General features: G+C 37.2%; 1 protein-coding gene across 11 annotated transcripts in view; it reads right to left on the reverse strand.

The window, feature by feature from the left end:
• EMSY (EMSY transcriptional repressor, BRCA2 interacting) overlaps positions 1-24,427 on the reverse strand; it is an 80,568-nt gene extending 56,141 nt beyond the window's left edge. For 6 of the 11 annotated variants that reach the window (XM_068555359.1, XM_068555360.1, XM_068555357.1 and 3 more), the window contains exons 1-8: positions 24,327-24,427; positions 22,483-22,591; positions 17,366-17,465; positions 15,801-15,875; positions 14,426-14,467; positions 10,762-10,937; positions 8,989-9,141; positions 6,781-7,040 (exon numbers count right to left, since the gene is read on the reverse strand). In XM_068555359.1, coding sequence (XP_068411460.1) covers positions 6,781-7,040; positions 8,989-9,141; positions 10,762-10,937; positions 14,426-14,467; positions 15,801-15,875; positions 17,366-17,465; positions 22,483-22,552 — 876 coding nt within the window. In that variant the 5' untranslated portion in view covers positions 22,553-22,591; positions 24,327-24,427. The remainder of the gene's footprint in view (positions 1-6,780; positions 7,041-8,988; positions 9,142-10,761; positions 10,938-14,425; positions 14,468-15,800; positions 15,876-17,365; positions 17,466-22,482; positions 22,592-24,326) is intronic. The other 5 variants (XM_068555362.1, XM_068555355.1, XM_068555356.1 and 2 more) reach the window with 3 other exon arrangements.
• Positions 24,428-25,078: the final 651 nt, after the last annotated feature.

The raw sequence follows: 25,078 nt of genomic DNA on the forward strand, positions 1-25,078 counted from the left end.
AACAGGATTTGCTCATAGATACACAGAATGGAGGAAAAAAGCGGCAGGAAAGAGACTTCAAGGTTAGCCAGTATGACTAGAAAAATGTAGATGATACGGGACAAAGCATTTCAGACAGAGAGAACAGGATGGAGCAAAGGACCTAAGGTAGGAATTAGCTTGCTGTATTTAAAAACAGAAAAGAGAACCAGTGTAGCAAAAGCATATAGGGTAAGGAGGGGTTGCAAAAGTCAGCAGAGTCCAGATCAAATTTGTAAACCAGAGTAAAGAATCTAAGTTTTATACTAAGTATAATGGGAAGCCATGAGAGGATTTTAAGTAAGGAAACAACAAAACTTGATTTATATTTTAAAAGATCATTCTAGCTGCTATGTGGTAAGAGGTAAGAGTAGAAGCAGTGAAACTAGTAAAGAAGCCACTGCGGTAGACTAGGCAAGAAACGGTAGAGGCTGCTTGGACTGGGGTGTTAGTAGTCAAAATAAAGAGAAGTGATCAGATTCAGATTATTTTAAGAGGTAGAGTCAACAGGACTTGATGTATGGAAATGGCAGGGTTGAGGAAAAGAACGGAAAGAAGATTAGCTCCTAGAGCTAATACACATTGGCCTATTTAAATCTCCCAACAATCCTATGACAGAGATACTATTATTATCCCCATTTTACAGCTGAGAACACAAAAATTACTTATAAATCTGTAATATCAGTTTTATTCTGGGCAAGTATAATGGTAGTTTAATGATACCCCAAACACAGAGTGTCTTTTTCCTCTTTCACCAAAATTACTTTTACCTACCTAGGAGAGAAAATTGTTTTGAAGAATCCAAAGAATTTAAGGGAGAAATTCTTTTTCAGTTTTGTATCAGTCCTAAAGAAGTTCTGAAATTAAATCAGTCAGTCAAACTTACTGAGTATGTCTGTACTCAGTACTGACATCTCAAAGAAGCTTTGATTATATCATTATTATTATATATTTCAGTGTTAGAGAATTCTAAGTATGTGTCCATAACTTTAAGGAGTTTGTTGATTATCTGAGGAGTCAAGAGAGACATACAAGTCTTGACCAGCAAACACCTCTATAGAGTTGACAAGCATACTTCTACATAGACTCAATCAGTAAACACATATATAGCGCTATTACAAACACAACCATCAGCCATCATATAAACCGAGAAGTAGACTAATATGGCAAAAAGACCAGAAGTTAAGAGTTAAATGAACCTGAGCTGAATCCTGCCTCTGCCACTAACAAATGGCAGGGCCCTGGACATGTTAAAATCTCTGGGTTCCAATTTTCATCTATAAAATAGGGATAATAATACCTACCTTGCAAATCATTATAAGGATTAAATGAGATAATGATGTGAAGCATCTAACATAGTGCTAGGCACATAGCAGGTGGTCAATATTTGGCAGTTCACAAATGGTACTTATTAGTATCTTGTTATTACTACTTAATAAATGTTAGAAGGATATCAGTAAAGGTGTTATAGATCAAATCAAACTGGAAATTTATTTTAATGTACTCTATTTTTGTTTCATTAAAAAATTTTATATATCTTTTTCCCAAATACTGATACCCTTGAGAATCCAAAGAGCTCACAGTTACTAGCACAGCCAAGCCAATTAAGAGTAGTAATAGCAATTAGGTTTCATATTTGCCAATTCTGAACTAATAGTAGTGCCTTCCTAGAGTACAGTTTTTATAAGGACTCTGTGACACAGATGAGGATTCACCAAGGCTTGGCAGGAAAGTATGCCACAGTTAATAAACAATCTCTGTCATGGGTAGGGAAGGGGAAGCATTCACACTTGGGTCAAACATTTGCAATTTTAGAACTAGAGTATGCATGGAGACGTCTAACATTAAGACAATAACTTCAGCAAAATAAATCTAGAGTCTTTTAGAGCATGTTTTAGGTTACAGGTACAAATGATAAAACATATTTTGAGATTTCAGTCTACAAGCTAATTTCTGATCTGAAAAGGGGTTATCCAAAATTAGAGATCCACCTTGAAGAAAATTTACTTGCACTTTAGTTACATGTTACAACAAGGGAAACAAAGGGATTTTGAAACCAAGTGAACCAAACAGTGTTTATTCAGGCCATAATTCAAATTACTGACCTTCTAGCACTCACAAAAACTCCTTAAGAGTGCTGGGACTTGCACCCTAAGGATAAAATGAAAAATATCAATCAAGCATGTGAAAGCATAAAGCTATATTCTGTTGCTTTGTTTATATAAGTGTTGTACCAACGTTATACTCAAAATGAAGGCACCACATTAACACAGGTGGAAATTTGTCTACCCTGAAAATATATGACCTATTTGAATTTGAATCAAGTCCACAAATTCATAAATAATTATACTTAATGTAAAAGTAACTTTAACTAAAGTAATGTCCTAAGTTGACTTCCATATGATTTGTGAGAAATCCAAGGTGAATGCAATAATGGCAACAGCCTTACAGAGATTTCAAAAAAAATCCAATTATCCAGAAAAAGGAGAACAAAAAACATACGAAAAATCCCAAAGAATATCTATTAGTCCTACCCACACTCAGCTTGTCCAAGAAATAACAAAAGTAATGGCACTGAGTACACATGAAGTAAGAGTACAGTTTTACAACTAGAACATAATAGATACTTAGCAAATATTTGTGGAATGAATGAGTCTTATTTTTAATTTAATTTGTTTTAAATGTTTATTTTTTAAACATAGTAGGACAAATCTAAGGTTCTGAGCCTGGAATCTCATGGTATGACTCATGTATGACTTTGGAGATAAATATGTCCTCTTATGAGCATTACAAGTCTGACAATCTCAACTATCCACTCTCAACTGACAATTCAGAAGAAAAGAAAAAATTAAAATATGGTAGCGTCAGTGAATCAAAAAAAAAAAAGTTCACCAATTTCACTTACAGGTGAGCCCCCATCTACTACAAGTATTTTTATATAGGTCTACTAAGAAGATTGGAAAGTTAATACTGTTAGGTGACATTTACTGAACACTCATCATATGCACTATGTTAAGCACTTTCCATGAATCATCTCATTTAATTATCTAGTAAGCACTATTATTATCTTTGTTTTATAAGGAAGCTGAAGCTCAAGAGAGGTGGAGAGCCAGTACTGGAACCAGATATACTTATTCATTTATTCATTCATTCATTCAACAAATATTAGTCAACACCTATTGCATGTCAGGCACTGTTCTAAACACTATGGAATAGGGATGAATAAGACAAAGTCTCTACCTTCAGTAACTTATACTCTATGGGAGAAATAGGAAATAAATAAATATAATGTCAACTAGTTATAAGCAAAACAGAATAAGGAAGTAAAAGGACATGGATTTGAGATGGGTGCTCTTTTAGCTATAACTTTGCTACATTATTTCTCAAATATCAAATTAAAAGAGCAGATGAGAAGGGGGAGAAGAGAGAAGAATTACTGATAAAATAGATCCAGCAAAGAAGGTAGTAAAAAATTACAAAAGTAGATTTAAAAATTCTTAGAGTAGAGCAGGCTGAAGACACCTAATATACAGCTTGCCCAGAAAGCAATATTATATTATAATATATAAAAATTGATATTCAGAAAGATTACCTTGGAGTCATTAAACACAAAAATTATGTTCAGTGTAACATTTAAGAAATCACCAAAAATAGTCAATTTCTATATATTAAGGGGTAAGCTTCAGTGAACTGATAAATTCATTATTTGGAACAGCGCATTCTCAACACTGCAATTAATTTTTTTTTTTAAAGTTCACTGACTTCACTTATAGGTTTACCCCTTCTATTAAAATATTTTTATATAGGTCTACCAAAGAAGACTGGAAAGTTAATAATGTTAGGTAACACTGCTTTCCATAAAATACCTGCAAGGGAAGGGACCTAACATTTTCTGAGTACATACATTATGCTGTACTTTAAAATACCCAATCCCATTTAATCCTCACGGTAGCCTTATAAAATTGGCATTATTCTCATCTCACAGATGGGTAAACAGGTTTAGAAAGACTAATTTATCTCAGGTCATACTGGAAGACCTGGGGTTCTAACCCAGGCCTCTTTGACTACAAAAATTCTTATTTGATTTTAACACTAAACTATAATGCCTCATCCTAAGACTGAAGCTAGAATTACATTACACAGATCAACTCACTGTCATTTCTAGTTTGTTTAGAAAATTGTAATTTTTTATATATTATATAATGACATATTTCCAAGAAACTCAAGGAGGTTCTTTAAATGAAAATTATCATGGACCTGAAGACTTAAAAGTAAGAAAGACCGTCTATTGAAAACAAGAATTCACCTCTACTCCTTCCCCAAAATCCCTCTAAAACAGTATGAAGGGATTTTTTAGAAGAGGCACATAAACCCATAAGGTCAAAATGGAAAGGAGACAATAGCTATCAACTTCTGGAAAGTGGAAAACAAACAGACAAGTAGTAACTGATCAAGCATACTCAAGAAAGTGGAAACCTAAGACAGCAAACAGAAGAAAAAACAAGACAGCTTTCAGAGAACCGCAGAAAGACTCAGTAATTTGAGAACACCAGATACTTCTGAAGTGGGGATAAAAGTGGGACTAAAGAGATGTAAATTAGTTGAAAATCTGTTTAAGCAGCATTAAGATCCCCAGCTATCCTCCCTTATCCTCAAGGAAGACTTGAAACTTATTCTCGTGAGGGAGAGATTGAATCCAAGGGAATTTGATGATACCGGGCTGAGGCAGGTAGGTGCTATGCTGAAAACAGAGAGGTTAGGTAAAGTCTACATACTGAATGATGAGACTATCCAGCCCACTCCCTCCCTTTACTCCCAAAATATTAGCAGACAGGCTTACTACTGTAGGCAAAAGACTGGAAGATTCTTCTCTGAGGAAACTGTCCAGTCCATAAAAAAGCCCTAATGAATGACAACTGGTGAGGTAAAGGGGTAGTGGGTGTTCACCAACAAAACAGCCCAGCTAGGTCAACCTACAATGAAAGTCACCAGCCAGCATGTCCCACCCTACACACAGAGCCTTCTGTCAGCTTTTAGTGTCCGTTTCCACAGCCAGCATTTAAGGAAACTGAAATGGAAGAGATCAAAATGAATAGATAAAAGAAATTTACAGGTAAGAGAGAAAACATCAAAAAAAATTATCATGAATATCATCAGAAAAGAGAACATAGTGACTATGAAAGAGCAGGATGCTATTTAAAAGAAAAATAAAGAAAGAAACTTTCAGAAAACCAGACAGAGTTACTAGAAATTTAAAATAGGATAGCAAAAATGAAAAATTCCAGAGAAGTAATGAAGGATAAAGTTAAAAGATAAAGAAAATAATACTTACAGAGCATTTACTATGTGCTAGGCTCTGTTCTACTGGTTTGTATTTATTATCTGATTTATTTACACCCCAAAACCCTATAAAATAGATATATTATTTTCCCTATTTTACAAGAGAAAAACTTAGGTCTAGAGTTTAGTTTTCCCAAAGTCACATAGCTAGTAAGTAGCATAAAATGGGATTCAAATTCAGGAAGTCTAGTTCTAAAATCCAGGCTTTTAACTACTATACTACAGTAGAAAAAGCAAACAAATGGAAACTGGTGGTGAGAAAGACTGAAAAATTAAAGGATCAATCTAGGCATTCAACATCCAGAATAACAGGTGATCCAAAAAGAGAGGACAGAGAAAAATCAAAGAAATAATTCAAGAAATTTCCCAGAATGGAAGGATATGAGTGTCTAGAATAACAGGGGCCACAGAGTGTGTAACCCAATGGATAAAACAAAGACCCACACCAAGGAAAATTACCTTGAAGTTTCAGAACTCTGACTTTTTCCAAGAGAAAAAGAGGATCTGGAATTAGAATGGCATTACTGGGCTTCTCAAAGGCAATACTGGAAGCCAACAGCCCATGAAGCAATATCCTCAAAATTCTCAAGGAAAATGACCTCCCACCTAGAATACTTACCTAGTTAAACTTACATCAAGACAGTAGGAGGGTAGAATAAAGAAATTTTCAGTCTACCATGCAAGGTCTCAAAAACTTTACTTTCCATCCCACCCATATACCAAGAAGCTACTGGAGGATATGCTCCAGCAAATCAGTAAATAAACGAAGAAAGAAGAAGATCAGAATGATAGTGAAGGTAGATCTCAGACACAGAGGTATATAACAAGCCTAGGGTACCATCAGCATCCAGATCAGTGTGGCAAGTAGAGGGTTCTAATAACAAAATTGACAGAATACTGATGATTTGAACATACTGAGAGAAGAGTTTAGAAATGAATTAATGATAGCATTTAAGAATTAAAAAAGAAGATGATAACAATTATTCACTTAATCATATCCTTCCTTTTGTCTATGAAACACCTAACTCTGACAACTTCATTACTCTGGCAATATAAGAACTAAGTTCCTAAAGGTAAAGTTATCCAAATACAGGCTGAAAGAATCCTTTATATTTTAATTTTTTTCCCAAATGGAATCACAATAGTAAAATATAATGAAAGTCTTAGAAGATCTGCTAGCTGTGTCATATTAGGCAAGTCATTTGGCATCTCTGAGCCTCATATACAAAAATATATACAAAAAGTGAAATAATAATACCTAACCCAAAGCTTTATGTGCAGAATTAAAGAAAGAGATGTGAACATTCCCACCATAATGCCAAGCACATAGTAAGCACTCAGTGCATGTTTGTTAAATCTGAATAATATTGACTGAAAGAGATAAAAACAGCAATTGGCAGACAGACTCCCTCCACCACGTACCTTCTGTGTTGTTGTGTTTGTTGTCTGTGTTGATGGTTTGGTGAAGGTTATTTTCACAGGAGACATGTGGGGTGGTAAGGAGTTGGCAATGCTCTGCATGATGTTGCTCATCTTAGGACTGCCACTCACAGGTACAGTGATCGTCTTTGAGACCGGAACAACAGCCTTTGGAACTTCCTTTAGGACAACGGGGGAGGAGCTAGAAGAGTTTGTTCGCCTTCGTTTTCTGGGTTTTTCATCTTCATCTGAACAGCTAACACCTGTAAGGCAGTGACAATATTGCTACATTTATAGCAATATAACCTTGTATTTTATACTTTATTTTTAAATCATTGTGTTATCAGTCATCCTTGACCTCTCCCTTTGCCTCATGCCCAATCAGACAGTAAGTTCTATCAGTCCTCCCTCAGGGAAGCTGTCTCTGAATGGCTTCCCTTTTTTCTTTAACCCTATGGCCATGTCAGGCCTTCTTATCGCCTGCCTGTATTTTAGCGACAACCTCCTAAAAGGTGTACATGCTTCTAATCTCTCCACTTCCATTCTACCCTTCATGCTACTACCAGCTATAAAAATCTCACACATCTAATAAAGCCAATGCCCTGCCTCAAATCCTTTAGTAGTTTTTATCTCTCTACAAGATGAGGCACAAAAATCAGTACTTTATCATTCAAGGTCTCATATCTTTCTAAGAACACAATACCCTATTCCACCCACCTTATAATCCTGGCACAATGAACTGCTCACCATTCCCCAAAGCCACCTTATCACATATTCTGTCCATCTGGAGTCTCTATATACTATTGTTCTTTGGGGAACACCACATACATTCAATGACCTCTTCATCATCCAGCAATCATCATCCTGCAAGCCATCTCCTTGGTGAAGCTTTCCCTTACTCCTCTAAGCAAAGTGAATTCATGTCTCCTCTGAGCTTAGAAAGCACTTTGTACATTCTCTTCTGTATCACTTACCCCATGGTAATGTGGCTGTCAGTCTGCACATCTCCTGTTATTAAGGGGCTCCCAAAGGACAACGACTAAGTCTTATCGGTTTCTTTCCCTGGTATAGTGTCTTGCACATATGAAGTTAGGTGAATGAATGATTATATCTCAAACTAATGTTGCCTGTGTGACTTCTGAGAATGAAACAATAAACTTCCTGTTACTTCAAACTATATATTGTGTGAAATGGTTTCTTCATGTTTGGGATTCACTTTCAACGTTTAAAAAAACAATTAAAAAATAGACCTCTACGGTTATTTTAAAAGATCATCTTGGCTAAATCCACAGAAATCTGATATAAACTTAATACTCCCAGATTCTTAGTTTTCTCTTAATGCACTAAAGCCTCAACTGTTTCTGTACTTTTTAAAAAAATCAAGTGAGAAACATAAAACCTTGCAGTATACATAGAAAATTTAAAGCAGACATTTAAAAAAGCATACAGCATGACTCATGGAATTGGTAATAAAACATAACTCCTTATACCCTCAATTTTTAAACCCTAAACAAGACTGACAATGACCTAAAATCATTTGTCTAAAACAGCTAAGTCCACCTCTAAAAGCTACAAAGAAATCAAGTTTATAACTATACTGAGAAAAATGAAAGTCAAATATTAATGATCTCCAGTCAATACCAAAAGCAAATCAATACCGACATAACAGACATTAAAAACAAAAAATGAACTGGACATTAAACTGCTTCACAGCGTAGAATCAAAGGGGTTAAAAACTGCAAATAAACTTCAAAAAATTACAGTCAACTAGAAATATGAAAGGACTCTCTAGAATGCTTCACTGAATTTAACAGTTGAATGATATGGTACATAAATAATATTTTAAAACACTACAAAGATTACATTATAGGAGTAAACACTAAATAAATGACATAAGCACATTCCTTTAGTTTCTATTCACATTTCTATTCCATGAAAATCAAAACAAGTGAATCTTAGAGTATAGCACTGTTCAAGGCAGATTCCCCACAGAAAACAAAAAAAAAGTAATTTCTCAACCCCCAGAACTGATTAAAAAGCAATATATACCTAGTCACATGTAAAGAAAGGAATTCTTTACAACCTTCAAAAACTAACCACTGCTAATAGCCAGTGGACCAATGAATTAAATCAGGAAGGCAGATCTAATCAGAGCCTATGCTGCAGCTTTTAGTCAAGATGGCCCTGATAAACACTGAGAGTATCACTTACTTTTGACATAAACAGTACTTCCACTTGGCAAGACAACTACATTGGAGGCAGGACTGGCAGGTCTTGGAGACTTAACCGTTGCTATGCTGCCACTTGGAACAGGGGTAGAGGTTGGGGTTGACGTGGTACTTGTGTAGGAATAGCAAACCACTACTGAAGGAACGATAAAAAAGTCTGCTGTTAACTTTCACCAAAACTGTCCATGCATACAATAAAATTATTTTTTTTTCTGCAGGTCAATTTTAACATTTTTATATAATCAGAAGATAGAGGGCAGTACTAGGTTAAAATGTATTAATAAGCTTTCCTGAAAATCATCACTTAACTAGGTTTTCCCCAAGTATTTAGCAGCTGTCTACAGGTGACACTGACAATGGAGAAGAGCACAGTTACAAAGAAACCAAGTTTAAAACTGAGAAAAATGAAAATCATTTTTCCTTCATGGCAGGAGTTGGACAAAAAGCATATACTTGTATTCTTTTTTAATACTAATAGCAGTATCAATGATGGAGTTATGGATAATTTTTCCCTAACCATAGCAATTTCCAACTTGGCTCCCGGAGAGAAACAAGGTAAGTTTCTTTTATCATAAACAACTCACTAGTCACTTGCCATCTAAGCAGTGCAATAATAACTAAGGTAATGACAACATCATATTTCAGTTTCTTGAATAACAACAACAACAAACAGGAATAGCTCATAGGCACTATTTACTGAGTACCATACATTATGCTAAATCCTTTCCATATATTATCACTAATTCTCACAACACCATATCCTCATTTTAAAGATGAGGAACCCAAGGCTCACAGAAGCTAAAAAGACTTGCTGGAGGTCACAAAGCAAAGAAATGGCAAACTAGGATTCAAACATAGATTAGACTATTGAAAATTCTATATTCTTTCCAGTGAACCAGAGAGGTGGTAAATAGAAAAGATAAAAGTGGGAAGAGAAGAAAGATAGCTCTCCTGCAACAAAGAAAACAGGAACTCAATGGAGGCCAAGTTTGCACACTGATAACTGTCTCTCCCTAAATATAGCTTCCTTCCGTGTAAAACAGAGTCTGGCATGTATGAAAGGAATGTCTCATTCTGCTCCACAACCCATTGCTAGTCAAGAAAAGACAATTCTGCAAAGCAATCTGACAACTGCATTATTTTCAGGGTCATTTTCATGTAACACCAAACTAAGCTACCGAAGTCAACCCAAACATGCGCTCTCAAATTTAATATTACTCTTGGTGACCTCAGGAAACTCCAAGGATTTTTAAAGCACGTATCAATTATTAGATTAAATAACAATAAGAAAGCCATCCCCATCGGCCACGTAACCCCTAACAGATTCAGCACGTTGACTGGAACAGAGAAGCAGCATATACCACTGATTCCAGAAGACAAAAACAGAGCTTTATTTTCTAAAGTATCAGTTGAGCATCTTTCTTCAGCAGATAAATGACTTCTATCATCTTATTAATTTTCCATGTCACCTGTTAAGGCCTTTTATCCACTTCTAACAAGACACGCTCATATCAAAAATTCATTCCAAGAAGGCTTTTTGCAATTTTGTGATTAATATAATTCACACTTTGAACAAAAGGGATATTTAATTTTGGTTGAGACTAAAAACTTGGCAGTTTCTCGTTTCAGAACAAGAGTTGCTCACTATGTTTCACAACTTTTAAACACTGGACAAAAACAGATGAAAAATAAGACAACTTTTCTTGAAGAATCTGAGAAAAGTCATTTCTACACACAGAACTATTTCTCTACTCACCTTCCTTGCTTCCTGTTTCTGCAGGCACTGGAAGAGATGCATTGTGCTGGACAGCTGCATTGGCAACAGCATTAGCTGTTACAGTGAAGGCAGTTTGGGGAACCAGCCGAGGCATCAGGGGTACCAATCGACGACCTTCAATGGACCACTCTGAAGAGCTATTAGGTCCAGACATACTAAACAAAAAAGAAAACACTGCTACAAGAGTTCTCAATTGCTAAAAATGAAGCAAATATATACACTCAAATATAACTTTTTAAATTATAAAAAGTGTCCTGAGTGAACAGGAGAGGCTTTATTTTAAGCAAGCAAGATCAAAATTATGAATAATAATCAGAATTCAAGGAATTTCACACACACTTAGATTTTTACACATTTTATTCCATAATCTGAATCTTATAATGAACATAATTGAAACTATGAAAAACTGTCCCATGCCTTTTAAATAAATATCAACATTATTTTCATTAGTTTAAATCTGGTATTGCTAATGAAAACTAGTATTTCTACTAACTTTTAGAACTTAATGTTATAATTAAGCTAAAAAGGTAAAAAGTACTCATAATTTCAAAAATCAGATTTTCCTGAATAATTAAGGATGGAATTCATTGAACTTTTGCAAAATTATCCTAACTGCCTGCATGGCCAGAGGTTCTAAGGCTTTCAAACAAGGGAAACTGAGGCAGTAAACGAGGGAGACTAGGTACTGGGGGATAGAAGGGAGCTGTATATATCACTGCATGTGTCACTGACAATGTGTTATATTATTATCCTTCCTGTTAAAAAAAGTATACTAGATCTGAGGACACTGCAAGAAACCTGCCACTACTTTAATTTTACTTATTTATACCATTCTTCACTCTAAGGAATGCTTGAGGCAATTGAACTCTACCCCTAAGCAGACATTATTATCAGTTTTACTCAATTTCTTGAGCAAATTTTATCCTAGGAATCCAAACAGAGGTTGAAATATGAAAAGACAGTTGTTCACTTCCCTTGGCTTGGCTCCACAAAAGGTAGTGGTATCATTTTTCCTGACTAATGATTAGTGTCGAGGTTTAAAATTCACCCAGAATCAACCAATCAACCAACCAACCTCTTCACTAAGTCAGAAATATTTCTGCACCTTTTTCAAAACCAAAGATTCTACAACCCAACCTAGAGTTTAAGATTCTGTAGGTCCACTGATTCTTCAAATTTAGATAGAGTACACAAAAGCCCTTGTTAGTGGATAGTGGAATAATGATGATGATGGTAATGATGATAATTAACATCAATTAGCACTTAGTATATGTGAGGCATTGTTCTAAACATTTTACATGCATTAACTCATACAATTCTTTCAATCTTATGAAATTGGTAATATTATTATCTCCATTTTTAAGATGGGAAAACTGAATTAACAAAAGGTTAAATAACTTGCTTATGGTCACAGAGCTACTAAATGTCTCCTTCAACAAGCATACATCATGCTACTGAAATTAACTGCCACATCACAAGTGGAAGGTATAAAAATTTTCTAATGTGTTTTGTCTAACTTTTGCCTTTGATTTATACTAAGTGGGCACTGCTGTCTAATCACTAGCAACTTTCACTGAATGGAACAAATAAATTACTTTACAACTTGAGAAGAATTTATACTCAGTCAAGAAAGGAATTTCTAGGAGTTGATGAATTCAACTGAGTTACAGTGGGAAATCTGCAAATTCCTTCATGGTATAACATAGTCCTACCTAAGACATGGGAAAGAGGGATTCTTAAGACCCCAATAACCCTCACAAATTTGTTATCACATAATCTCCAAATTGATGCTAGTTCTGAAACAGAAAATGGTACAAACAAGAAAGAGAGACAGAAATAGACCTATTGCTAATTGTCAAAGGAAAAAATTCTAAAAGCTATTCAGCATTTTCTTGGCTTACTCCTATTTTGCTATCATTTTATTAGAATATCACTAATACATTTGCTTGGTGAGAGTTTACCATACAAATAAAGTGATGTCTACACTTACCTGGTACATTGTTTAAATGGTGGCAGAAATTATGGAAGATTAATAATTTAAAATACATGAATATATATGCTATTGAAAAGACAGAATTTGCAGTGCAAAACATACAACTGCAACTTTTAGAAAGATCTATAAATCTTCCAAATTTCTACTCACGCAAACATGCTCAAACTTTTTTTAAGTGAATGAAAAATTAAACATCATGTTAGAATTAGATCAAAATTCCTATTTTGCTTACTAATGGGGGTGTAAATATGCATTAGCTGCACAAATCATCTAGATAGAATTTTACAGGTTTCTGTAAACAGCTTATTCCAGGGCTTTCCTGAGACTCCTAAGTTTCAAACAACTCCTCTCTATTTATACTAAATATAGCAAGGGAGGGTAGAAACCTGGCTCCAGCCCCTTTTCTGAGAAGTCTAACAAGATACTAGTGGAACTACCTTGGCCCTCTCATCCTTTGGTATGCAGCGCACCAGCATGAAATCCTCATCCTCACATAGAAACTCAAACAGTATCCCATGAATGTCTGGCTAATGGAGAAGGAGTTAAGAGAACAGTAATTCTGGATAGCCACTTTATTTAGATACAATGCTGGCAAGAGTGGCCCAATTAAAAACTGTGAAGCCCCTTGACATTCCAGGCTTTAATACTACAATATTCTGACATGTTTCAAAACTGAATTAGAGTACCAAACTTAATAAATGGTCTCGTGCCAAATAATAAACACGTGTTATGGTTCAAGCAAGGCTTTTCTTTGATCCCAGACACTCCACTCCTTTTGTTTCCATCTCCTTTGTGCTCAGTCTTCTTGGCTTTCTCTTTACCTTTCAACCACATTCCTTCTGGCCTAAGCTGCAGTTTTGAGTGGGGGAGGGAAGGGAGAGGAGAAAGGGAATGCAGTCAGTTCAGATGCATTCCTCCTTGGCTCAAGTTACTTTTTTTCAAGCTCAGAGTTTGAAGCCCTCCTATAGATAATCTTTAGAACTAGGTTCTGTTACTACTTCTGAGGGAAGGAGGGCAGAGGAGACGGACAGAATGAGGGATCTATGTCTTCCTCACCATTCCCCACTCATTGACCCTTGGGCTCAACAAGTAAATACGACGTCTGGTCAAACTAAAACCACAATATAAAATATTAAAACAGGAGTATGGAAAGACCTAAGTAGCTTAAAATTATACACTGAAGTAAACGGTTTTCAAAAAATTAAATTCATGTGTTAAAGAAATCAGAAAGGAGAGAAAAAAAGAGGAAACAGGTAGATAGAAGCCAACTCTCAATTATCCATGCTAAGAAAGAGAGGAGGGAAAGGGAGAGGTCAAACAGATCAAAGAAACTGACCTATTATCCAAAAATACTTTGGCAAATACTTGTAAATTCTTCCATCAAACCTCTCCCAGGACAACTAACAAGTAGTAAAATGAGTAATTAAAATTTTCACCTCCTCTCCCTTCCCACCCTCTGACTAGAGGTACTTTCAAGCAGCAAAATAGCTAAAGGGTGGGCAGTATTAGGAAGGGGAGGAGGGGAAGAGAAGTAAAAGCAAGGGGCATGGTTAATTCATAAATGGAATATGTGCCCCTGAATAATTGAGAGCTTCAATTTTGAAATAAATACAAGAAAAAGCCTGAAATAATAATAACCTATTTGCATACCTGTAACTTGGTCTTTCACCCAAATATAAGGATAAATTCATTCTTTAAAGGGGAAAAAAGGAAAAGGAGACTAAATAAGTGTTATCTTTAAGTATGAAACTGATGCATCAACTTACAACTAATTGCCCAATATTGTTCCAATGCTTTTAAGGTAGTAATTTTGTCTTTAAGTGCCTCTGAATGCAAACTATTATTTACTACTTTATTACCTAGCACATAAGTTTCCTATTACAAGTTTTCAAATTAGAATCTAGGCTCAGTTACTATTTTTAGAGTATCCAAATTTAAAAGTTTAGAGCAATTTAAAGAAGGAACACAATATGTGAATGTTTTAGCCATGTTGGCCTAACAAGTAAATACTTAATGATGCTAGAGGAAAATTTTCAAATTTCTACAGTGCATACATACCAACCACTGAAAAATCTCCAAATTCAAACAGCTTAACTGTCAAACTACACAGTTAAAAAGGTAGCACCCCATTTTATCAGTCAAGTAAAATCCGTAACATTAAAGCACAACATGAAGCTAATGGATCTTCGGGGTCAATACAATACTGCCAATTGGGTTAAAAGCACTATTTATTACATTATGGAAATGTACTAAATTTTTTCCTTTAGTTTTATTTCACATTAAAACATAAAAATAAAAAACAGATGAATATTCTATAACATACCTTATTTTATAAAATGTTCCTACCATCTTGCATTAACATTTAAAGGATAATTTCTGTTCTTTTCTATTTTTCAGGAGGCACTGTCTCCATACATACTCTGTTAATGCTCAATCTGTGTCTTCCACCACCCTCCACCCCACCTATCAAATAGTTATAATGATCTGAAAACAGTTTGATAAGAATCCTTTACAATTTTATTTTGTTGGCTTTTCAAAGTAATTTAAGGTATACTGTAGTCATATTTCTTAAAAGCAGAACATATATTTTACAATCTTTTTGCTGAATCTCAAAATACATGAAATATTAGTCATCAAAAAATTTATAATGCCTATTTATAAAGCAATATACATATCAAATACTATTACAAAGTAACTCTAAGGGGCTGTCAAATTTGGGGAGCACACTACTTTCTTATTGAACTTTGCTTCAAGTAAAGGAATCATCTGCTAAACTGTGGAGGCCTTTAGTTATACAGAGATTACATTGCAACAGGATTTGACCTGAGTACTTAAAGCTTGCCTAACCAAATGCAAAAACATAACCAACTGAATAAATAGTTAACACAGCTATGGTCAGGATCCCTGAGTACAGAGATATTACTATCAAGATAAAAGACTCAGGAATGCTACACAATAGGAAGACTTTCAAAACTACGGTATACTATGTCATGAAAAATCAGGGGTGGTATGACTAATGGCTTACTTATGTGCAATTGTTGTTAACCGTTCATCGTTTACTGCTCTCCGAACTTCAGCACGGTGGCGCTCTGTTGAGATGCTATGAAAAAAAATAGCCATTATAGAACTCTGCCAAGCAGGCAGCTCTTTTCTATACTTTTATTAATGTTTAAGTCAACATTTTGCTTGGGGGGGGGGGGCAAAATTGATTTGTAAAAAGATATAGACAGGGGCCTAATATATATCTTCAAATGCTTTAATTAAAGTCATATTCAGACTGATTCTGTGTAACTGCAGAGAGAATTAGTTACAAATTAGATATCACAGGAAGACAAATTCAGCTTGATATCAAGTCATTACGTCCAAAACACAGAAATATCAGACCATGTTCAAGATTAGCAGAGGTTCCTGTCATCTAAATGTAAACAGCCACTGAATGACCCCTAATCATGGTTACTGAGAAGAGGATTTTGGCACTTGGAAGAAAGTCTTCTAAAGTTCTTTCTAAAGCTTAAGAGTCTATAATTTTATGTTTAGTGAATACAATAAAGAAATGAAAGTGGCAAGATAATGTTTCCTGTAGCTATATGCTATGAAACTTGACACCAGGATATTACTCCTTCATTACTCAACACTTGAGCTGTGTGTCTTCTACATTGTATCATGTTACCACTATAGTAAAAATGTACTTATGTTGATCCTGATTAGATACATGTAAAGTTAAATCTAAACAACTGAAAAAAGGCTATACCCATTCCATTCATAAATACTTAATAAAATGAATAGAACTCTTAAAAGTGTAATCTTTATTGCTAAGTTAAGTCTATAACACAGACTAAAATATTTAAGGGGCTGGAAAGCAGAATTTATGAGGCAATATATACAACAAACAAACAAAAAATACAAATTGTTAAGTATGGAGGCAATAAGACTGACGATTTGGCTTAATAACATCCCTATTTTAATGTTAATTAAATGCAGGACAAAAAATCTCTTCCCTATTTTCACTTAAAAAAAGAATAGGACAAAATGGTCTTAAATATAGAAAGGAAACTTCAGTTAAAACAGAACTGAATTTTCTGAGAAAGCTCAAGATGTTAAGAATGGATCAAGGCAAAGTATCAAAGAATCCCTTTCACCAGAATTTTTTAATGAATTTTTTTAACTCTAATGGGAAGCTGAAGGGATAAACTATCCCTAAGGCTATGACTATATAATCACCACCCATTTCTATAAATTAAGACAACAACTTCCTAGTGTCTCCTTCTACCCCCTAACAAATGCCACTGGGCCACTCCAGATCTTCCTATCCAGTCGCTGCCAGCTCTTCTTTCCTTCACCCAGGTCAAAAATACCTCCCTTTCCCAAGAGGCCCAAACCTAAAATAACCTGCCTTAAACCTTTTCTGATTAGATTACAGAATAAATGGTAAATTACATAATTTTCCATAACAAAGCACACAACTGGGATGGGATCTCTAAACACCAACAATTTGAACACCTCTGTCTTCAGCTTAAGAGTGAAAAGTATTGAAACACCTCTAAATGAAATTTCTAGACTCATCTCTCACAAACTTTTATGATAATTTACCTAAGAACTTTTGAGAGTTCTCCAAGAAGATCTTTCTTTTCCTTGGTGAGATCTCCCTGTGCCCGAAGTGCACTGATAACTCCAGCATATGCCTCCAATTCTAGAAGAAGAAAATTATTTTATCAAGATAGGCCATCAATATTTAAGTACTATGGCTACATAGAGTGAAACTTCAGGGCAGGAAACCTAAAAATCAATATGCGAATATTTCATTAATGTCCTGTCAAAAATTTTATCTAAAACCATAGGTTAAAATGTGGCTTTTGTAATCTTATTTTCTTTTTTATTGCCTCACAGAAGTCACGTATATAAAAAGTTTAGGTAGAAAAATCTAATGGTAAATATTTCGTCTTACGCATCATCCTGAAGAACATTCAACTCAGATGCTACCAACACCTGGGAACAGGTTCCAAGTGATATAATAAGGCTGATAAGAGAAGTTTTTAGCATTATTGATAGGTACCTTTACTGGCCAAACTTTGAAATAATTCCTTAGGCTTGCCTAAGAATTTGACCTATATTCTATCTGTGAAGGGTGTGCAAGTGAAAAACTACTGGATCAAAAGTCAAATGTCCAGATTCTGGCTCCAGCACTGACACTAGTTGTGTGACCTTGGACAAGTCCTTTCTCATCTCTGATCCTCAGTTTCTTTATCTAGAAGACACTTTGAAGGTACCTTCCATTTCTATGATCCTCTGCATCTATAAAAACCACCAGCAAAATGACTAAGGCAGATTAGCACACATGAATTGCTCTTATAGCAATCAGGACATAATACACTGAACCCTAATGCCAGACAGTTTCATTTCACTAACTTTCCACAGCAACAACTGTTATTTAATGAAACTGTCAGTCCCTAGTAGTGGTTAAAATATAAAACCCAAAAGCCCTCAATGGCTCCCAATGAACCATGCCTGCCTCTCAGTGTACTTCCTCGTGTACTACCTTCCAATAGTCCCTCCCACACTGACTCTGGGCTTGGCACGTGACTTGCTTTGGCCAATGGAACATCAGCATACATGATGCAAATAGCAGCCTTGGACACAGGACCTTGCTCTCTTGGAAGCTTGAGATCACCAAGCTATGAAGAAGCCCAGGATGAAAGGTCACATGGAGAGAGAGGCCCAGCCACCTCAGCTGAGCCCAATTAACCAGCTAAGCTACCAGCTGAATAGAGCCACATGAGAGAGCTCAGGCAAGACAAGTAACCCACAGAATCATGAGAAATAATAAAATAGTTGTTTCAAACCATTAACACTATGAGACAAGTATACCTGAGCAAAACAAAATGATGGGAAATAAGTGTCCAGACTACAGTTATCTTCTTACTCAATTCAAGTTGCTACCAGTATTTGCCAATGCCTTACATACAACAGATACTGAATATTAAGGCATGCATACCTGCATCCAAGGTACTACACCAACAATAAAACAGTAGCCTCATTCAGTTCATATTATTCACAGTTCTATCAAAAGAAAAGACTTTATATAGAAGAGTGAGCTGACCATATTAAATAGAAATGTCTGGTCCAACTGAATTATCCCATGTGTAAACATCTTGCATGTTCAATCTAGGCTGGATATTATGTAGATGTTTCATGTGGTCTCTCTGGAAGGACAAAATCTGCTTCTCTGGAGTAGCGAAGGAAATACTTTGTTCCAGGAAACATATATTTCAGCTTTTATCAGGACCTAAAGTAGAGTTCAGAAAGACACTGGGGATAACTAAGAAACCACTATATCTAAATGTTTATGCCCCATTTATGGAATATTTTATTCAACAAATCAGTATTGAGTCCCATTATATATACCAGATAGTATGCTAAATCCTGCCCTTAAGAAGTTAACTCTAGAATAAAGCTACAGTGAAACAAGTCATCAGACAATTCTGATACAGTTTACAATACAGTGGTGAAGGCACAGAAGAAAAACACATCATCTAGTCTGGAAGCATAAGCTTTAATCAGAAAGAGAACTGTGCTCTAGGCAGGCAGTGGGGGAAATGCAAATGTGCAAAAGGAACAGAGAGAGTAAAAGAGCATATAATGTTTCACAGAGACATTAAACTTCCAGTAATAGTCAGTGACTATTTTGAGAGTTTTACACTAGGGAAAGTAAAAATATGTCCATACTTGGTTAGTCGCTAATTCAAACCAAACTACTAATTGAACACTACTACTACAAGGTACCATGGAGAATCTTTATATGAACAAAACAAAGTCCTTATCCTCAAGGTGATTAAAATCCAACAAGGATAAAAATGGAAAAACTGTTTGGGGCCAGACTAAGAAAAGCCATCATTTCCAGTCTAAAAAGTTTTTGATAGAACTCAGTGACTGATTAAATGTGGAAGGAATGGCAGAAGGAAAAGAATCAGGTTTTCCAGTTTCCAAGATATTTAGTAGAATGGCAATACCATAAAAAGAAATGGAGAGGTCAGAGAGAGGAAGTGGTTTGAGGAAAAACTTTACTTTTGGCCTGTGGAATTTATGGTGATCAAAATTTCACTATTTTACGATATTTCAAAAAAAGTGAAATTAACTAAAGAAAGACAAAGATTCTTGACATCTCAAGTCTCATTCCAAGTCCAACTAAAAAGTCATGCACAAAAGTAAGAGGTGGCAACCTCACACAAAACTGTAACTCAGAACACAGTTCTCATAGCTACACAATCCAAGGCATACCTCCCCCCTTCATTCAGTGAGAAACTCACTCATTGCAAAGAACTTTTACTAGCTTCCCAGCCTCATTCACATTTGTGGATTTCATTTGATGAGATTCCTAAGATTCTGACAACTATCAAACTCAGTTGAATTTCTGGTATTATATTTGGTACCATTCTATTACAGTGTTAACTCTAATGACGCACAAGTATAACGAAATAACACAGGAAAAAACACAGAAAACAAAAGATTTGCCAAACTATTTTTATAAAGCCCTCAACCTGTTCCATTTAAACAAACCAGCCATTCAATTATACTATAGTTCATAAAGCCTCATGTAAGAGTTATAGTTCAGGAATGGTCATAAAAAAATAGGGCAGGGGAGCAGCAGGATAGAAGGAAGGAAGCATTTATCTATCACTGGTATGGTCAGTGTGTCATAAAGAAATTCTCTATCCCAATTTCTCTACATTTAAGTAAAATGTAATGTTTAGCATCTGGTGTTAAAATAATTTATAACATTTTTAAAAAGAATTTTTTTAAAGCTAATTCTTAAAATATTTTAAGCTGATTTTTAAATACAGTACCTTCTCTAAACTTTGGACCTAGAGCTAGTGTTTGAAAGCAATTCAAAGGTTTCACTGTTATGATAATGAGCCAACGGGTGGGGAGGAAGTCTTTCCGCAAATCACTCTCAAGGCTCACCTCCCAAAAGAAGGGTCATTGAAGATGACGTTACCCTCTAGGAAGGCTGTTTTCTTTTGTATAGAAGCAGCTCTTCAGCAATATTACCCACACAACTCTGACTAAAATTAAGGATAAATTTAGACTTAAAGGTTACAATTTTTATATTCAAACATAATCTCTTGATTCAAGGTCCCCAAAGCCCAGAAACTCTAATGCAATCAACTTCAGTTGTGATCTGCAATTATTTCAGCTATGAAATAAATAAAAATCCAACTTTATAACTGGTAGCTAGCAAGTTAGAGCAATTGCATATAAGTGTGTAGAAAATCACCCTTGAGTTAGTGCTAAAAGTTTGGATATAAGGTTAAAAAAAAAAGGAATAATTGACCCCAAAAAAACCAACCCACCCCAAAACAAAACAAAAACCCTCTCTAGAGGTGCTAAAATACAATGCTAAGAAGTAGTTTAAAATATAGAAATCCTCATAGTGGCCTAAGGGGAAATAAAAAGGGCAAAGGTTATTAGCAGGCAGGGCCAGATTAGCTATGATTCAGATTTATGCATAGGAATTCCCAACAAAGATTTCCTTTGAAGAAAAGATTCACCTGCAAATAAATAAATGTCTGAAAGCAACTGCTTTAAAACGCTATATACTCAGATGTCAAGCACTGTGATAGGCCCTTTTTATATACACTTAATCCACATAAACTTATGAGGCAGATATTATTGTCCTTCATTTACAAAAGTGTCAATAGATTTAGGGAGATTAAACAACTTGTCCTTGGATCATGTCGGTCATTAGTAACAGGACCAAGACCCCAGGTCTATCTGAATTCAAGGTCCACACTTTCCCCTTCAAAGTCACAGATATCTAAATAATTCCTATCCACTGCCAAAACACCTAATGTTCTTTTTCAAATTACTTTTTCATTTACTGAGTCCCTACTATGTGCTGGCCTGAGACTATAGTGGTAAATAAGACAAAAAGATTCCTTCTTGGACCTTACAGTCTAAGGCTGCATTTCTCAACCAAGGATTCTCATGTGAACCACAGAATACAGAAAATGATTTGAGTAACTCTTTTTTTCTCAATTTTCCCAAGGATAATACATACATCATTACATACAATGGATAACTTAGTATTAGGGCTTAATTCTCTCCCTAAATGCTAGTTGAGAAAGGCTGCTCTAAAGGAAAAGAAGCACTAAATAATTCATTAGAGGCATAAATGGTGTTTTATTACTGAAAGTAAAATGTAAGATGGAAAAGTCAGCATAGCTTACATTAACTTAGAATTCAGAAACAGTATGTAATTCACACATACATTCATGAAGGTTAAAAGTATGTTAACATGAGACTGGAATCCTATTCCCTGGGTTGAAATTCTGACCCCATGACTTACTATCAGCATTACTTCGGGTTCTAAGCTTCAGGTCTGTCATCTGTAAAATGGGGACAAAAGAAGAAACATACCTATCTTTTTGGTTTGAATGAGGATTAAATGAGATGCTGAATGTAAAGGACTCAGAATAGCCCAGTAGCCCTGAAGAACTTTTAGCTGCTATTATTATTAATATGATTCATGCATCTACTGTGTACAAAGCACTATATAAAGCACTAGGGAAATAACAGAGTAAGACAACAACTATACCTCTAAAGAATTTCTAACCATCATGAAATATGATATCCATGCAAACAGCCATGACCCAAACAGAAAGGGAAAAGGATCATAGGGAGGCATGAAACATCAAAAATGAAAATCATACCCAATTTTCGAAGAATCCTTTTGCATTCATCCCTGCTGAGATCCAAAAGTGTTGGCCACACAACAGGCATTGCTGCTTCTTTTTGGTAGCCCCAAAGAGCTTGTCTTCCCTACCAAAACAAAAACCAAAAACTCAAATTACGAAAGTACATTCAAAAGCCCACTCACGTGGAGATCCACACGCTAAGAAGCAAAACCAGTAAGAGTATCTCACAACCCTATTTCACCTTCATGCTTTCCAACTTCTGACAAATGAAGAATTTAACCATGTGCGCGCTTACTATTCCAGCCTATCATAGTGGAAAGAGCATAGGCGTTGGACACATATAGGTTCTAATTCAATCTTTCAACTTACTGGCTGTGTGATCCTGGGTAAATTGGCCTATAGGAACATAAATTTTACACATCTGTGAAACAGAGATTTTATCACTCAGTTTGTTATGAGGATTAAATAACAGTGTATGTGAAGTTCTTATCCTAGTGGCCGACACATTCTTTCATAAATAGGTGCCACTACCTGTGTAACCTTGGGCAAGTCACTTGACTTCTGCCGGCTTTCCCACTATGAGCTACATGAAATAAAATACGTAAAGTTCCTAGGATGTTAAGCAGGTTAATGGAACTTAATATAGTACGTTCTCCTCGTGTCTTAACAATGAAACATGAATTTACACCCAGCAGTCCTCAAAAAAACATTAACCAAAAGTTTAGATGTCAGGAACTTGGTACTGGGAATTCCCTGGTCTAGAGAAAAAGATAACAGCGCTGGGCCCTTGCACTATACTTGCTTAGCACACAGCAGATCCGCTGTAAATATCTGTTAAATAAACAGATGAATGACTGAGAAGAGCAAGTAATATGAATGAATGAGCGAGTGAGTGAATGTATGAATGAGCGAGTGAGTGAATGTATGAATGAGCGAGCTCAGTGTCTCGTCTAGAAGTCAGGCATCGACCCATAATAACTGCTATCTCCCGTTCCAAGAGCTGGGACTGCTAACTCCAACTCCACGCCTGAAGTTGAACCCCCTCCCCCTACTTCCCATAGTCCTCTCATCTAAGAACCAACCCAGAGCAAGGAGAACTGGAGTGCGCGCCCCAGCCGGCAGAATGACATAAAGAAAAGGGGTGGGGAGGAAGAAGAAGGGGCAGAGCCAAAGGAATCCGCTCCCTCCACAAGCCAGTCCCCGCCTCCCGACAGGATCTTGGAGGCGGCCGGCGACCGCCGGAATCAACCACCACGTCACAGCATCCCGACGCGTCCCCGCCAGCGGACCCCATTGCGGGGCCGCATCGCACTGGAAACCTGGGTAGAGGTTGCCGGAGCCCGCTCCGAGAACCGGAATCCTGTCTAATCCTTCCCCCACTCAAGTGTCAAGGAGGCAAGCCCGCCCCGCCCCCTCCCCAAACACGCACTCTCTCGCAGCACCACAACAAGAGCAACCCGCCCACCCTCCTCACCGGTGCCGCTCAGCGCTCACCCCAATGTCAAGCTCGCGACCCAAGCCCTCTCAGGACCGGTAGCCGGAGTCAGGGGCCCCGGCAGGCATCACCGCCTCACTCCCTCCTCAGCGGAGAGGACAACGGAGAGAAAGAGTAGACGCTCGGACAGCCAGGCAGACGACCGAGACTCACCGGGAGGCCCCCAGAGCTGGACTCCAGCAATCCCAGCACCAGGCCTGCCAGAGTCCCCCTCAGCCCACCTCGGGAGCCCCACGATCCCGTTAGGAGACAACGGAGGATGGGGTTGGGCGCCCCAAGCCGGGCTCCGAATGCTTGGCCCGGTGCTCTTCCAGACTGGCTATCCTGCCAGTTCTTCCCAGAACCCTGTCTAAGAGTCACCCACCTGCCCGGCCTTTCTGGGCTCATCTAAAAGGCTCCTCCGCCAAGACTAGGGGACACCAGGAATTGGGTTTGTTTGCTGTGCCTCAGAAGGGGCAAGATGGCGACAGGTATCAGGGCGCAGGCGCAGCCGCGCGCTGCCAGTCGGGAGGTGTAGTTCGCCTTTCCCGCCTTTCGGAGAACGGACACCAGAAGGCCTCCATTCTTCTGTCCCTCTTTTTCTGCATGTTTTGAAAGGAAAGGAGCGACATCGCGAGGAGTGCTGGGAGTTGTGGTCCGAACCCAAACTCCCTCCTCTTTCGCTCTTGGTGTGCACGCGCAAGGAAGGCTGGGATTGTAGTTTCCTTGGCTTGTCCTCCACACCCTCCTCTCCGGCTTCGCGCGCCTCGCCTCCGCCTGCCGTCTCCCAGCCAATGGGCTGCGCTCTCCGCTACGTGCGGCGTCACACGTAGTGGTCAAGATGGCGTTGGTACCTGGAGCAGCTGAGGGTTCCCCGCGACCTTTATTCTAGGGGGGGTTAGGGACGGTGGGAAAGCAGGTTCGTCCCTGAAGCGCCGTTGAGGATTAGGATCGGATTCCTCAAGAGTCTTGGGAGCAATTATCAGCGGCCTCCAGCCCCGCCAGACGCAGCTCGAGGAGAGAGAATACACGCTACGACACCTGACACAGTGGACATCGCAGTTGCGCGTACCCGATCTGGGGGTTGCGGAGTTGCAAGTAGAGAAGAGGAACCCGAGCGTTCTCGACTTTGGGTTT

Source organism: Eschrichtius robustus, chromosome 11 (assembly GCF_028021215.1).
Source record: "Eschrichtius robustus isolate mEscRob2 chromosome 11, mEscRob2.pri, whole genome shotgun sequence".
NCBI lineage: Eukaryota > Metazoa > Chordata > Mammalia > Artiodactyla > Eschrichtiidae > Eschrichtius > Eschrichtius robustus.